Genomic DNA, 18161 nt, shown 5'->3' with positions numbered 1-18161 from the left:
AGTTGACTTTACAGGAAAGATTTATCCAGCTTATTTCGGAACAGATTTCAAGCAAATAGACACAACTAATGTTCCCAAAAAAAAAATGAGGGATAAAAAGGAAATACATCCAGGAAATACTCTTGTTTTTCTACATGACTCTCATTGTTTGATTTTTATCAATTTTTAAAGTAATTTCTATGGAATTACTCACTTGATTATTTTAAAAATCTGTGTTGTTTAAATTTTTTAATTTCTATATAGTCGAAATTATATTTAAACTGATTGGCTTATAAAGATATTAAATTTAAACTAAAATACACTAAACACTGTATCAAACAGATGCTCATCATGGTCAGATTTGTTCTCAAATCAAAGTACATATACAATGAGACCAAAGATATATTAAACTCAAAATAAACCGGATATTGTATTTTATATTTATTCATATTTTCTCTGTGGGTCAGATAATATAGCTAATAATATATAATTGTGAAAAAAAAAAATAATAATTATAGTTTTGTAATTTTCATACATTTATATATAAAACTTTCATGTATATTAAGCTACTCATATACCAAAAATATTTAATATTTATAAGACATTTTTATTTTATAGCTAAGATATTTTTAAAACGATTGTCACTGTTTTCAAGATCATTATTTTAACATTGTCACAATATGTATGTTTAAATTGTAAAAAAATCAAATTCTGAGATTAGCTTTTACACATGACAATATATTTTTATTTTCATCGCCCGTAAAAAAAATAGCAGTCTCGTTAAAACTTTTAAAACTCGTTTTGAAAAAAGGCGAGAAGCACATAAAAATCGCCGATTTTACGGTCCAAAGATGTGGGTTTTTTTTTAAATCAAAAGATTTTTTCTTAACGTTTATGAGTTAGTCGAACCGTTATCAGGCTTTGATTTTTCACTGTTTATTCTTTTATGTATTTTTGTTATTGATAAAGTCATTAGAGGACTCAAGCCGCCAATTACAGTGTACTGTTAAGAGTGAAAATCGCGCACTTATAATATCAAAGTAAAAGGAAAAAGAGTGACATTTATGATTTTTATTATTTTATTATATTATTATTAAATTTCTAAAGTTATGATAGATGAAGGAAAAAGAGTTTGAGAAGGAGAAGGAAGAGAAGGAGGAGCACCCATGTCATAAGCAAATCGAAAAAAAGTGTTGACTTTTTGTGGTGCGTAAATAAATGGAATTTAAAAAAGGACATCAAAGTTAAATAAATGATTCTAAAAATCAAACAGAAACACACTCGAAAAGTAATTCAGTGGATTTGAACAAACGGAAGTGCAGTGCGATCAAGAATATGGTTTTTAATGAACACGAATGTATATAAAAAATAAATTAATTGGAACATAGAGTAATTTTAAAAAACTCTGTGTATAATAAAAACGATATATTATACGAACGAGTACATTTAGACACACACACACACACACACACACACACATATAAAATATTATATACAGCTGCAATTGTATTGTGTACAAACAGAGGGGTGCCACATGACTTGGTAAGAAGTGCGATGTTTGACTATAGAAAAGGAGTAATTATTCACTTGAAAGTAATTTTGTTGAACAAAATCTTAAGTTGATTTAATATGTACAATACGATAGTCTCTGTTGTAGATCGAAATCCTTGAAAATCTTAACTTAGTCTATAATATAATTCGTACATTCTCATAAAAAATAAGCATTTTTTATGAAAGAGTAGTTGTTATAAATATATATATATATATATATATATATATATATATATATATATATATAAAAAAAATGAAATGCAGTGCATAAAAACGAAACAATTAACATTTTAAATACGAAATACGACTGCGCAGAATAAACATAAATTACGAAGTATAAATAATTATTAAAAAATTAATTAGTTATAATAATAGTAAGCATACACAATAAACATATATTGATAAATGTACACCAACTATATGGTCTTAAAATATATATGTGAAGGTAATAGTTGTTATTCAAGAGGACAACTATAAAACTAATGTTATTGCATGTCAAATTTATGTCATTCAATGAAAATTGAATTTAAGCAAATTTCATTAATGTGTTCGCCAGCTAAGTTGATATTATTCTCTAATTTGTTCGACTTTTCCAACCTTGTGTAACATGTATAATATCTATTATATAAGGTGACTTTGATGTCAGTTAACTTGAGAGAATACGCTCGAAACTCGTTTAAAAAACGTTGGAAGACGAAGACACTATACATATATAATCAATCGAGGAGAGTAGAGCCCTTTTTCGCTTCGCATAACGATTACGTTCCGCGGATATTTATTATAATAATATTATAAAACTTTCATCTCCCTCATGGCCTCGACTACGAATCGTTTTCAATTTAAACTTTTATTAAAACATCCAATACACAGCCTTTTCCCCATCAAAGGTTATTGCTTTCTATGTTCTATATAAAGACGAAATTGGTTGCATGAACACGCCGGCATGATAGAAGAACAATAATAACATCACACCAAAAACGTTAGACAACTCTGCTGCCTTTTTGTTCTCAATGACAAAATTCACACCATGTTTTATTTCAGTAAAATTTAGAAGAGGAAACTTATTCAAGGTAGATTAAGTAAAATATCTCTTCATCATCACTCTACTATGATATGATTAATAATTGTTTCATGATATTGTTAGTAAAAATATTTGTTTTTGATAGATAGAATTTGGATTTAACAGTGTTGTAAATTTTTTAAATAAATTATTTTACAAACACATTGCTAAATTATAATACTATGTATATATTATATAAAATGTGTTAAATTAACACGTCACCTATTTTTTATTTCTCCTTATTTTAATAGTTAGATTATATTGCATTATTACAAGTAGTAAAATCAATCATAGCGATTTGTATGTTAGTAAATACTAAATAGCCTCAAAACCACAGATTTCAATCGATTGTTCAGCGAGAAATTCTCAGAGGAAAAACAAGTCATTTTACAAAAGCAAGAAAAAAAACATAATAACAACAAATATAAATAAATAAAAATAAAAACCTAATTTTACGAAATATGGCCTTCGGTCGTTTGCAGACGATATTATTCGGTCGGTTGTTCTTATTATTTATTTCCTTTTATTATTATTATATTTTTTTTTATTCTACCCGAAGAGGGTTCGACGGCTCAAAGTGTAGACGATTAAAGAGCCCTGAGACTGGGGGATGGAAAATAATAAATAAATAACGAATAATAAAAAACGAAGAAAAAAACGCCCTCGGTAAAGTTTTAAGAACAATATCTTCGATTAAACAGTATTTCATATTAATGGCTCGGGTCGCTTGTGTGTATGTGTGTGTGTATATGTGTTTGTTTCTCATTTCGAAAAAACTGCGGTGAATAAATAATAACAATAATGATAGGAATAGCGAGCAGGGGAAAAAATACCGTTAGAAGTTTTACAAGGAGAAGACCCCGTGTGCGCGACTTCTTAGGCGCATATAAATCAATCGGTGCATATAACCAAACATAAATAGTACCGCATAAAAGCTTTCTGCTATCCATTAAACATATACATACGTAACTACAAACCGAGATAATGGAAACTATTTGATATATAAATTAACCAACCGTTCTAACAACCACTTCTTTTTAAACGTCATTGTTTTCAAATTGTCGAAAGCATTTTTCTATCATTACTCTTAAGAAGTTTAGTTTTCTAAAATAAGAAGATTCTAGGCTGATAAAATAATCCTGAAAAAATAAATATTTTTAAATTTGAAATAAAAAAAATTCTTCAATTATACGATGTATAAATAGGTAATACCAAATCGAAACCTTAAGACTATACAATACTTTTTTTAGCCCTGATTTGTTATCATTATTTTTACACAAACCAAATAAAACATTTTACATTTTACTTTTTTTAAAGTTTATGTTTACTGTACATATAAATAGTTGCTTACATGTTGTTTGACTAAGAGTTCTGCGAAGTTGGCTTGATTTTGTTTTGGTCCATTTACAGATGCGATATAATAGCGGTTTCGGGGTTAAATGTTCCCATTCAAATTTCTATTATAATTGTTGCTACAAATGGGATTTTAATACACTTATATAACGACTATGTATTTGAAATATGAGGCTATATTATATAATATAGTCTATGTATCGTAACGCTTAACATTTTTACGAACAATTTTGCTTGTTTAATACTATAATACGTTTATGCTGTATCTAAACATAGAGTTTATAATTAATTAAATAATCGTGTAGTAATGTCAAAAAAAAAAAAAAATAAAAAAAAAATAATAAAAATAAAAATAAAATAATAATAAAAATAAAACGGGTATAATATTGTGCATGACATCACAATAAGATATAAAATCGCTTTGTTTTGGTCATAAGTTTTATTATTGTTATTTTATTATTTTAAATTTCATGAGCAAGTTAAAATTAATAATTATCAAACATTATGAAACGAGCCCGAAGGGTAGAGTGGGACAAAAGTTTTTCGAAAACCCGCTCACAAAAGCCTTTGTGATTAAACGTCCGAAAATCCAACAGGTACACTCGTATATCACAGAACACGCGAATTACGACGGACGACAGACACCCTGCCTGCTTACCCCTATGGATGTAATTTAATTGTAGAGGTGGACGGCTATTATTTAAAACTCTCCGAGAGAGAACGAACACAAGATTTGGCTAGATTACACGCATGACGATGATAATATTGCTGTTGTTATTATTATTATTATAATTACCAGCAATATATTACTAGTATGTGTGCCCCGCGGAAAAGCTTAATGGTCGAGTTGAAAGGATGCCACTTGCACAAAGGACCTTTGTGCAAAGTCCGAACCATAAGCCCTTACTGTTATTACGGCCATCCGTCTTCCTTTGAAGTCGTTACAAAACGCCTAGGAACATTAAGTTTTGGCCAAACGTTTTTATCACTGTATAAGTCAAAACAAAAAAATCCGATACCTCACGAATACAGCGTAGATGTGGAACTACATATGTCGAAAACAATTCAGGTAAGAATGGCAAGATAAATACATTAGAAAGAATGGCCAATATACAAGATATATTTGTTTTAAATCTCAAAATAAGTACCTATACTATAAGTATTATATTGCTTGAATCATATCATATATTAATAAGTATAATCATAAAATAAAATACTGTGTTTAACTTCGTATTATCAAATAATGTGTCAAAACAATTTTTTTATCGAACGATTTGGTGAGTAAGATATCTTTATTTCTGCATATAAATATATCTTTAATTATTAATCTAAAATAAGCAGTATAAAATACAAATCTAAAAAAAAATTTTTAATTCTTAAATAACGATATTAAAATCAATATAGGTACATAACATAATAATGATAATTAAATTATTATTTAATAATTTATTACTTAGTAATATGTATTTATGTTTCGACAAAAATAAAGAAAGGTTTTACAAAACCATTTTATATTATGTCTGTTTTCACTTTAGGAAGAAAACTACTGAACTTAATATTTTTTACAATAACACCAACATATGATAGACCAGTATTGATGGAGGGAGTTTCATTATGTAACAGATTTATTGATATTAGAATTCTAACTGATTATTTTATTTTAGTAATTAAAGACACACTACAATTTTTAAATTCATATTAATATATTTTATAGTAAGTACCTATATAAAATTATGAATTACTTGAAAATATATTTTTATACCCATTTATATATTATATAAAAAAATATTGAGATATACCTAAGTATGCGTATAAATACGTAGGGTTTATTTTAAATTATATATTTTTTTGTTTGAACAGTTAAAGAGGTTATTTTAATTTACATGTTAAGTATAAGTTATGTTGTACTTAATTCTGTAATAGAAATTCGTATCTAAGCGCAATATTTTTCTAATCATATGATATAAACCGTTTATTGACTACAAAAGGTATTTATAATAATTTAATTCTGGTAAGGAAATTAGATAATATCAATAAAATAAAATAATACAGCCAAGGCTAAAAAATATAAATAAATCTAGAAAGATGATGAGGCCTGAATAAAAGTATGAATGATTGATTCTAGTCTATTTCAATAGGTTGCGTGACAAAGCTGTATTTTGGTTTTTTTTACAGCTTTTTTCTCCACAAAAGAGTAAATAAAAAATATACAAAACCCAATAAATCGTTGTAAAACGATGTCGTGACAATCAGATTCTTTTGTATACACAAAATGCACATGGAAAAGTTTTTTCTTATCTAGTAACCCTCCTTAATTTCGGCTTAAACTTTGGCAATCTCAATCTCATTCACACGCGATGTAGGTACCTACGTGCAAATACAATTGGTTCAAATGAAGAAAAATCCAACAAAAAAGTACAGATGTCATTTTTTTGAAAATAATTTTACAATGCAGTATGAATGAGTAAGAATATTTTTATTATTATTATTGACTACTCATACGTACGTGGAGGAACACGAATTGAATAGTGGCCATAAAATTATTGTTTTATTTACCAGAAATCCGATCAGCAGCGACGTTGATGGTTTTCCATTTTACCCGATGTAAATACATGCGTATTTTGCATATCAATAAGAGCAAAAAAAATTAAATATAACTCTCAAAAAAAAATATAGGTTCGAAAAAGAACGGGGTGTAGGGGGTGATAAATAATGGGATGAATATAAAAAAAAAAAATGGTTTACCACTCGTAATCCGTCGGCTTTTTATTATCATCGACGATATAATGCACCGGTTCATTGAGTAATATAACGAAGAAATGATACAGCCATACATCATTTGATGTGAAGGGTTGATAGGAAAAGGTTCATTTAAGTGATAGGGTTGGTATTTAAAACAGCAGTACATTTTTTTTTTTATCGTGACCATAAAATAACAAACGCAATATTTGACCTTTTGTGTTGTTTATATTTGATAAAGTTAACATTATTATATTTTAATAATACAATTCTTCAACACATTTAAATTAATTATATCACGCAAATAATCGTTGAAAAAAAGTTTAGCCGGAAACCAATTCAGTCAAATTTAAATAATATTAGAACACTTTTAATGCAATTTATAATTTTTATATAGTTTTATTTATCAAACAAAGTAAATATTTAATGATATACGTAAATTTATGGATTAAAACAAAATTGGGTATAATGTACAACTATGCGAGATACAAGGTAGGTAGGCAAGTGCACAACTAGCCAAATTCATTATGTTAATATTGTTTGAAATAGCTGTTCTAATGTGAAATAATGTTAATAAAAAAACTGTGAGTGAAAACGAGTTTTATAGTTAGAATACAGAATATTATTTACATTGCCACTGGAGTTTTTTTTTGAAGTTCAAACATTAGGAAAATATTCACATTGGTAATTTTAGCCAAATAAGCCTGAAGCATTTAGTGGAAAAAATAACTAAGAAATGAGAATGGATATTTTTGTGTATTTGTGTGGAAAAGTTACCCCGGGGTGTTTGCTTCTATTTTTTTTTTTTTTATATCATTTTAACCCTTTTATTACATTATAACCATTTCTTTTCACGTTCAACTTGGAACTGAAAACAAGTTTTAGAAAATAAAACTTTTTAATTATTTTCCTTTAATTAAAAAACAACATACAGTTAAAATCAAATATCAAATACCAAGAAACATTTTAATTGTATTATGACGAAAAATATGTTATTCATATATTTAATTTGAGATTTAAAAATAAAGTATAACACAAAAGTTAGGCAAATACATTTACATATTCCATAAAATTAAAAATTTATTGATTCTATAATGTTCAAACTACATGTTATAAGTGTTTTTTTTTTTATTCATATTCTGTTCAAATAAGAATGCTACTTTAACTTATTAACAACCAAATTTAAATGTTTTTGAATAGACTTTTTAATATTTAAATTCATTTTTGTACAGTTTATGTTTTGATATTTTATTGTAAATAAAAATATTTTAATGTAAATTGATAAGTATAGAAGGAGATGATATTAATTACAATAAATTAACATATAAATTGTATAAATTAATAATATAAAATTATATAAGTGACTTATGTTACAGATTTTAAATTGATTCATTTGATATAATAATACAACTTTATTTTAGAAATTCATGAGAAGTTTTTTAAAATAATAAAAAAATTGAATTTACACTTTGTTCCAAAAGAGTTAGACTGTTATTTTTAAATTATTTAACTTTAACTTATATAGATATGTAAAAGAAAATTAGTAAACAAATGATTTATGATTTATTATCTATTAAATATTAACTGTGGTTTGAAAATAAATATCACAAATTATACCTAACTTTTTTAACCTACATACATATTTTACAAGTTATATTCTTAATTGATTTAGTTATATCTTGTGAATATAATTTTATAAGAATTATTTTTTTTTTTAAATTACTTATAAAACACTTTGTTTGATATATAAATAAAAATACACTAGATATAGTGATAAAAAGTGTATATTATGTATATTTTTTTTCGCTACGATTTAGACATTTTTGAAAATTCTAGGTCGTAAGTTTGGTTGGTCGACGTAGTATTTTTTTTCTGAAAAATCGTCTGCCGTTGATCTCCAGTCATTTTTCAGTATTAAACCCAACGCTTTTCAATCATTGTCCCTCAAATTACACGAACGTGATGAGAGTCCCCGATGGTATTCATCTATTTCCTCGGTCAGTGGGGCATATACATCCCATGTCGGTTGTTTTTCATTATCATTGTTACCTTCTTTAGATATATTTCATAACTAACTGCAGGATGTATATAGCAATACAATAGTGTATGTAATGTGAAATAATATTTTTTAAATCTCCAGAGATTTAAGTTAGTAAAATTGTTATGATACTTGTACAAGATTGTCATTTTCTATTACTTGAATATGTTTGACCCATAGAATTATCGGCTAAAAATGAGGTAGATTGTATTAGAATCATAAGAATAGTAACAAAAATAATCAGTTTCTAAGTTAATAGATTTATAAGATGATTTAATTTCATATTTGTTCAAGTATGAATTTCATGCCCACATAACCACTTAGAATAACTTATAATTATATTTTAAAACAAAACAAATGTTTATGTCATAAAACTACAGATGTGCCAATTTAATTTTTTTATTTTCATATAAATTTTATTTTAATTTATAAACAATATAGTATATTAAAATAGTTATAATTTTAGAAAATGTTCATGATTTCTGTGGTTTGATGTTAAAATATTAAAAATTAAGAATTAACGATCCAAATAAACAAGCACAGAGGTCTCTGTTAAAAAGCATTGGGTTCTAGAGAGGTAAAGCAGACGGTTTAAACCTCTACCGCGTGCATAACGCACATAAATCGTTCAAATTGTCACCGCAAACAAAGTCTCGTTTCCCAGAGGTCTAAAATCAGCACATAAATTTGTTTGCCACCCCACTTCTTCACTTAACCAGCTCATGACCTCGGGGGCTTGTAATTAAAGCCGCCTGTATGCGCGTATATACGAGGCTTTTAGCGGTATTTTCTATCGGCCATAGACGACGGACTTTTAATTAAACGTTTAATTATTCCAATATCAAGTAATACTTATGTACAATTCCTACAATCTGTATAAATTTTATGTTATTTATACAAATTTGTTTTCAAAACCGCATGTTGAATGCATTTTTATGTGTAAGAAAATAATGTACTTTAGCTAAAACAATAAATTTAAATACATAATTTGGATAAATTAAATAATATATAATATATATTATACATATATTCATTACAAAAGCCTCATTTTTTAGAATTTAAAATTAATTGTTGTTTTGTCACTTTAAAATAATAACTTGTGACATAAATATTTATTAAGAATTTAAATTATATTTCTTTAGATATTTAAGTTTCAAAATTGTACACATGCAATTTATACTTCGATCAGAATCTAAAATAAGGTATGAACTATATGAATATATTATATAGATGGGTACAAATGGATATAGATCCTTCATTTATCTTAGAGTAAATCAGCATTATATTATTATTTTATATTTGATAATTTTCACTATATTTAAGAATAATAATAATAATAAAAAATGATTTTTAAAGAAACAATATTTCAAAAATTAGGATTTTTAAAATCAAATTAGTGTTTTTAAACATTAAATTCATATATTTTTGAAAATGTGTTATATAATTGCAATATTTGTTATTATATCTCAAATATTTAGGCTGATAGAAACTACTAGTTAAATAATAAGTATAATAGGTATGATATTATGAATTACAAGTACCATAACACATTATTTTATATTGTTTAATAAAGCTAAAAGTAATAAGGACATAAACAATTTAATCACTTTAATACATCAACATTTTTCTATACTACGAATTTAAATTTAAAGTGAAGACAAAAAAAAAATGTAAAATTAAATTATTGACCTACCTAGAATATTAGATAATATATTTTATAATATTCTATGCTTTATAGATTACTAAATACTTATTTTATTTAATAAAAATATAAGTTAAGTATATTTTGAAATTTTAAATATTATATCATAGTGACTATAAATAAATTGTTTTTTTGTCGATAAAAAAAAAATGGAGTCTTAAAGTTGGGCATCTGCAATTGTATAATTTTAATGCAAATATAACTTAAAAAAGTTACAAAAGACTGTGATATTAAAATAGGATATGAGTTGAAGCTTATTTCAAAAATTCAGAGTAGCTCTTAAAAGCTGCTACGAAATCCAGTGTTGAGGATGTTTTTTTAAAATGTCTTTTTAAACTGTGCTTAATCCTAAAATGTCCTTTAAACTAGTTTTTTGCTCGCCCAGTGTCAGTTAATCCTTTACGTGTCCGAGCTTAAGAATACCGCAGATTACAAAAACCCACTCGGACCTGCATATCTAATTACCGAAAGGCAACTTTCGTTTTAATCTCCGAGAGAGGAGGAAATAGGAACCAAAGGGGTAAAAATAAAATCCTAATTGCGACATAATGGAAAAATAAAAATGCCATGCACTTACATTTAGCCATATTTCCTTCCAGGCCGAGGATCACGTGTATACATTTATTTTTTACCGCATCCTATATATTTGACCAATCCAAATATCTTTGTCATAATGTCTTATCATTTTTCCACGTCGAATGGTTTTCATTATTTATTATATTGCCAAGTAAAACCCGTTGATTACCGTGTCACGGATTTGGGCGGCCAACTACTCAATACAAAGGGCGCAAAAGGTCTAATGGCCGCGGATTTAACTTAATTCCGTGTTGTTTTAAAGCAAGAAAAATCGAGTCGAATAAAACATTTCCCCTTTAGATTGCAAGGCCCAGATAGAGATATTTTTTTTTTATCTTTAGATATATTTTTCATAAAGTGAGAAACGCGACAATAAATAAGTAAAAGTTTGGTCCTTGATGACGATAGTAGTAATAAGAACGAAGAAAAAGAAATAGAAACACAGGAAACAAAAAAATAAAGAAGAGGAGAAGAAAGTTCATCCAATAAAAACGCATACCCGATCCGTCTGGATTTTCTCTTGGGACAATGCCGACATAACGGGTAATCGCATCACATCCGTTATGAGTGCCTTTTTCCCTGACACTGGATAATGAATTAACCTGGACTTGTATTTATCGGTAGGGCTAAAATATATACGTACATAGCATAATACATACAAATAATAATTTGATAAATGTATATTATATCTAAAAGGTTCTTTCGATAGTATTGTATTATTCTATAGAACGTATTAACCTTTAATCGTCATAAAAAACATTAACCTTTCACTGTCGATAAATATATTATAATATATGCATAAATAAACGTAAGTATTTATATTATTGATTAATTTATGAAAATTATACAGCTCATTAATTTCATTACTACCTACTATCAACTAATTAATTGTACTGACATTCAATATACGATTGTATTGCATAGGGAAAATAAAATAAGCTACGTTATACACGTTTAATATACCTAAAAAAAAAGTAAATATAGTGTTTGGTACAATTATAGCGTTTACTATAACTAAGATATTTCATAATATTTAATGTTATATTATGCTTTATCACAATATTATTATTGTGCTTACACATTAAAATGACTATGCATCGACGAATTTTATTTTGTTTTTTTTTTTTTTTGAAATTAGTTTAACTGGATTTAAATAATTCAGAGGATAAAAAACATTTATGTACAATATAATATCGTTATATTAACATAACCCATCCAGCAATAATGAATTCTTTGACAACAGTCAGCGTGACCACAGTCGATTACTATAATAGTCCATTGCAGTTTCATTTCACTTTTTCCATCAGTCATGTTATTAATATTTTATTTATCACTGTTATTTTATACATTAACATCATATGACACATTGCTTAATATTCTAATGACACACAGGGTGTGGTCTAAAAGTTTTGACTTTTTCGTTTTTCAAAACGATATTCATTTTTATAACTATAGGTAGTAACTACGCTAAAGTAATAACGATAATTACCAATCATATAGAATGACGGGTGTATGTTATTTTTTCTCGTTATTTATTTTTTAATTAAGCTAATACGATTATTTTCTGATATGGAATTGTAATATAATATTCCGGACACGCCCTATATTTTTATTTAAAAATGTTCAATACGCGTAGTCGATTTAATCCCCAACCATCACTTTTTATTTTTTTTTTTTTCAAAATTCAACGTTCATTAAACAGACTCCGGGGTTCGTCAGCACAACATTCTAAAAATGTGCATAATAAACATCAGTCTTCAAAATAGCACTCAGGATTAAAATAACAATAAAAGGAAGTATGGGGGGAAGGGAGCAAGTGGATACAAAACACTAATGTAGCGTGTAAATTTAAAGACTTTGGTTTTTAGTACGGTAGACCAAATGGATCGAAAACTATATGATGATCCGTGAATGCGTGTGTAATAGATATTCAGAATAAAAGTATTTTCAATCTAGTCAACATAGTTATACTATGTTTTTTTGATTGTTTGTTAAATTCCGAATTTAGTATTTGCAGAACCTACATATATGGTTATATATATCAAGCTACTACTACATATAAAATATCTATGAACACTTAGAGTTATGATACTACATTTATTTTATACTTTATAAATAGATAATAAAATAACATTATGGGCGAGTACATAATAATGAAAAAGTAATTTAGATGCTTAAACTCCCAGACCTCAAATCATCATTCTCTTTAATCTAATAACTATAATAGAGTAAAATGAATTTTTTTTTATATACTTATTTTATAGGTTCTCTAATATATATTTTGGTACACATAGATAATTAATCACCACCATCATAATATAGTCTAAAAATCTATAGTTAATTTTGACCCTGTATTTGAATTGCTCGACGATGATAGTACAATTTAATGCATTAAAATCTGTAGTCTACCAATTTAGTAAATTTGTTTTATTAGCGGATTCTTATTCACAACTTCAAAGCTTAATCCAACTTATAAGTTTTACTTTTTTTTACATTTTTTTTTTTTTTAGTTAATGTATTAATTAATTATTTTTAATACGTAAGTATTCATAATATATTCAATCCAATCAAAATCAAATAAACTAAATATTATTGTTTTTCGATATTTTTAAAAAATTTTACTAAAAATTTGCAAACATTTTTAAGAATGACATTACTTTTAAGTTTAAACATAAAATATAGGTTTAAACATGTTTATACATTTTATGGTAAAATCATAGCTTAAAAATTATCATCACTATTATTTTCTAAAATATTAATAAATTAAAAAAAAGTTATTGAAAATAATATTTTATTTTATTTTTAAGAAGTAAATACTACATTTTAGATTCTGAACGGAGTGATGAATGTATTGATTTTACAATGATGTGTGTTTTTTTTTATTTTTTGTATCTATGTACAGCAGAAGTAGTCGAAATAATGCTTCAAAATGAAATTTAAAAATAATTATATTAATATGCCCAAATTTAGAAGAAAACTGTAATTCTAAAGTAGTTAATTAATAAAAATAATTTTATTTTAAGTCTGTTTAGAAGTAACTTTAATTATCACAAATTCAATACCAACATAACTAGAATACTGTTTTAAGTTTCATCAAAATATTAAAAATCTTTTCACTATTACTTCTATTAACTGAAATATAATAGTCAAATGTACTATAAGCTTTTGTACTGCAAATTAATTAACACTTTAACTCCAATACCTTGTAGTTTATTAGTGACGGTTTCTATAATAACTGAATATTTTGCAATTACTCTTAACCAAAGTAAAAACAATATAGTTATTGAATTAAAAATATACTTAATTTTATTTAATTGATGTGTCTTTATTACTTATTAATTTAAATATAATTCAAAGCTTCAGTAATAGTAATTTATTTTCATTTTTATTTTTTTTTAAACATTGTAGGATTCTGGCCATCTTGTTAAACTTAGAGCAACTGAATTTCTAAGAGAACTTTCTTTAAAATTAGATACTAAAGTGTTTCAAATTTCTGGAATAGAATTTAATGGTAAAATGGAATGTCATATGTGTGGTATTAAAATGCATACAGTAAACAATTTCCAAAGAGAGGGAGGTGCAATGACTTTTTTGGACTTTCTTGCTAATGCTCTTGCCTAATTATAATATACTCAAATCAGAATTTTAGTTAAGTGTATTCAAATTTCTTCTTATTATAAACCTATATTTATTTATGAGAAAAATTGTATATTAATTTACTTAGTAGTTATACCTTCTAATGCTAGATTTTATCAACATTTAATTAATTAAATGGTTTACTAATTATCAATTAACCAATCACGAGCCACTAAATCATTTATGCAAAGAACATTAGTTCACTATTGATTTATTAAATGTTAAGTGATTATTTATGTCATCATACATACAAATGGTAAATTTAAGATATTAATGATGATATAGGTTTGCTAGGAAAACATTTTTACTTTGATAATAAATACTTACATTTTATTCTATAGTATGCCATTAAATAATTAAAAAATGAAATTAATAGAAATGTATTGGATTATATTAAAATTAAGTATGTAATGATCCACAATAATTTCAATCAAAAACTTCAATACATATATCATATACCTATATCATTAATTCATAACTGTAGGTACTGACCAAACATTATTTTCAGAAAAAATTATAGGAACTCATTTAATTATGTCAAATTGAATGTCTTTTAAAACAGAAACTAGTAACTAATTAATAATGGTGGTAGGGCATCAGACTTTCTCTAGCCGGTAGTGGGTTGTTATTTACTATAATATTAATAATTAGATATTTCTGCTATATGGCTACAGAGAAAAATGTATTAAATAATAAATGCTGTTTTTTAAAAGTGAAAAAATATATTATTTAACTTGATAATTATCAACACAAGGACCACATTTTTCGTTTAACTTCAAAATTAGCATTCATTTATTCCCAAAATATATTATACACACTACACAGTTCAAAACAAATTTTAGACTCAGTCCAATACATTTTTAAGGGCCAAATATTTTTCATAGTCCAACATTACTAATTAATAAAAATATAATGCAATGAATACTCTGCAAGCAGAGTCGCGTTTAACAGGGGGCAAGAGGGCCAATTGCCCCAGGGCGGCAAATTTTTTGAAGTTTGACGGGGCGGCAAATTTTGGAGGATCAACATAAAATAAAAAATGTATAATTATAATTTTTTTTGTGTGACTGTATAACTATAATAAGTACATTGTACTGTTAGATGTGCAAACATATTTTCAATTTGATGATTTTTTTTTTTGACAGTTAAAATATTATTTTGACAACAAATAGTGTAATAAGAATTAATTGAAAAATTAGATAGGTAACAATATTTTTATATTAATAATGTCAGACAAACGAATTAAATTAAGCGGCGCAGCATACAAAAAGACGACAAAAGAAAAACTAAAAAAAACCGATAATTTGCTCAGAAAAATTCCAAAACTTCATTCATATTGTACGCTACTGACTGTAATTAATAGTGTGTTGAATATAATTTTGAATTGTAATTTTTGTAAGGGCGGCATATTTTAATTTGCCCCGGGGCAACAACATAGCTTAACGCGGTTCTGTCTGCAAGAACTAAAAAAATGAAATTGGAATAGCATTTTAATAAATACTAATACTTTATTAAAATTATTAACAACTTAAAGATAAAAATTATAAAGAGAAATAGCTAGTATAACTTAAAACATTGTTTTTATTATATATGTACCTACTTTTAAAAAATAATTGTAAAATACTACTAAAATATAATTTTATTATAATAGGTATACTTAATATTGCCTACACAATTTACAATTTAAGTATTACATTTTAAGAACAATATATGATGACAATTTAGAGTAATAGTTCCTTCGTGTAATAAAGCAACCAATTTTAAGGTTATTAACATTTAACTTTTGTTAGATTAATAATTTAAATTATTTAGGCATACATTATGTAAGTATCTGTTTATTATTTAAATTATTTTGTTAAGTGATAAGGAATATTTCTATAAGTTAGATATATATTATTTTATTGTATCCCATGTTTAAAATAAAATCTATAAAAATTTTGAATTATAACAAAATAATACCTAGCAAAATACTTAAATGTCACAATTTTATTAAAGGCAAATAATTGAATATCATAAAGTGGTTAAGCAAGTTTCATCTTATGTATGTATCTACTTTGTCATCAAATTTAATAATATGATACACAAGTCAAGTAAAGTTAGCCACAGTCAACTATGTCTGGTACAATTATTTAAATGTTGTACTGTAATATTATTGTTATTTGTGTAAAGCATATTTTAATAAAAAAACCAAAAAAAACATTTTGCTATAATAGTACAATCATTATTAATTTCACAGCAGGTTAATGTATTTAAGATGTATCGTTAAATAATAATAAAAAGTATTTTTTAAGCATTCCTTGATGAGAAATAAATGTTGAGCAAAGCTACTATTAAGTAAACACAACAGGTTACACACAATAAGATACATTTAATACTAATATTAATATCGTTTACTTACTTGGTACAATGGATGTTCCTCATGAACTGTATTCAATAGTAGTGAGTATAAACAGCATTCGTCGGGATTCCAAATATACAATATTTGGTCTTTGTATGCTATTAGATTTCGAACGATGTTTGCACCATCGGTTTCTAATACCTTTCTCATGGTCTGAAACATGTCCAGTTTGTTTAAGTTTAGCATGTCTGTAATGGAAGGCATTTTGAGTGCGCAAGTATTTAAATAACGTATTGTATGAATAAATATTACGAAACACTGGATTTAAAAAAAACAAACGGAAAAACACGATTTTATATTTTTATGACTTTTATCTTTCAAAAAAAAAAAAAATAACGTTGTTTATCACACGTGAACATAATGGTCCAACCTTAGTGATAAGCTATTAACTATAAACCAGTGCTACCACTTAGGACAGCTCACATATTTATTAAAAAATGCGCGAAATTTAGTAAAATATATTTTGCTTTGATTATAATAAAAATTATTATACACGCATTTTTACATAATAATAATACTATTGTTTATTACTAAAAATTATATAGAAATCTGTGTAATTATAGTATGTGCAATTTATATATTAGGATATTAGGAGCAAATATCAAGTATAAAGTTATATTGAATGAGAGTGTCAGAGGGTAACCATTGGTTAAACTATTTTGTATATGAATACACTGAACATGTTTGTGTGTAAATATATTATCTATTTTTTTCAAAATGTGTTAAAGACGTTTAAGTATACCTAATATATATAAATATATAATAAATATAACATAATTTGTGTTTAATCCTCATGATCCAAGTTTATTTTTTAATTATTGGAAAATTAATTTTTACCACACAACTTATTGAACATTGAATTGATAAATTTAATAATTTTTATACTTTATAAATTATAATGTATATATTATTGTTATTACTTATTTAAATTTATCATTTTCTGTTAAATTTGTTTTTCTATTTGATTAAATTAATATATAACAAAAAGTTGTATAAAATTAATTTTATTTTTACAATTCTAATTTTAGTTTTTTGTTTTTCATTAATGTGAAAAAAATATTTTTGTTGGATAACAATGTTTGAAAATTAAATTCTAATTTTCTGATAAATTTTTCATTTATCAATTAAA

General features: G+C 25.6%; 1 protein-coding gene across 1 annotated transcript in view; it reads right to left on the bottom strand.

Moving 5' to 3' along the window:
* LOC112593745 (nuclear pore complex protein Nup88) overlaps positions 1–17323 on the bottom strand; it is a 33582-nt gene extending 16259 nt beyond the window's left edge. The window contains exon 1 of the mRNA XM_025338268.1: positions 17033–17323. Within this exon, the coding sequence (XP_025194053.1) occupies positions 17033–17236 (204 nt within the window). The 5' untranslated portion in view covers positions 17237–17323. The remainder of the gene's footprint in view (positions 1–17032) is intronic.
* Positions 17324–18161: the final 838 nt, after the last annotated feature.

Source organism: Melanaphis sacchari, unplaced genomic scaffold (genome assembly GCF_002803265.2).
Source record: "Melanaphis sacchari strain LSU unplaced genomic scaffold, SCAv2.0 Contig20_pilon_pilon, whole genome shotgun sequence".
NCBI classification, from domain to species: Eukaryota; Metazoa; Arthropoda; class Insecta; order Hemiptera; family Aphididae; genus Melanaphis; species Melanaphis sacchari.
Note: the sequence above shows the minus strand (reverse complement) of the source record. Positions and strands in the feature narration are given on the sequence as shown.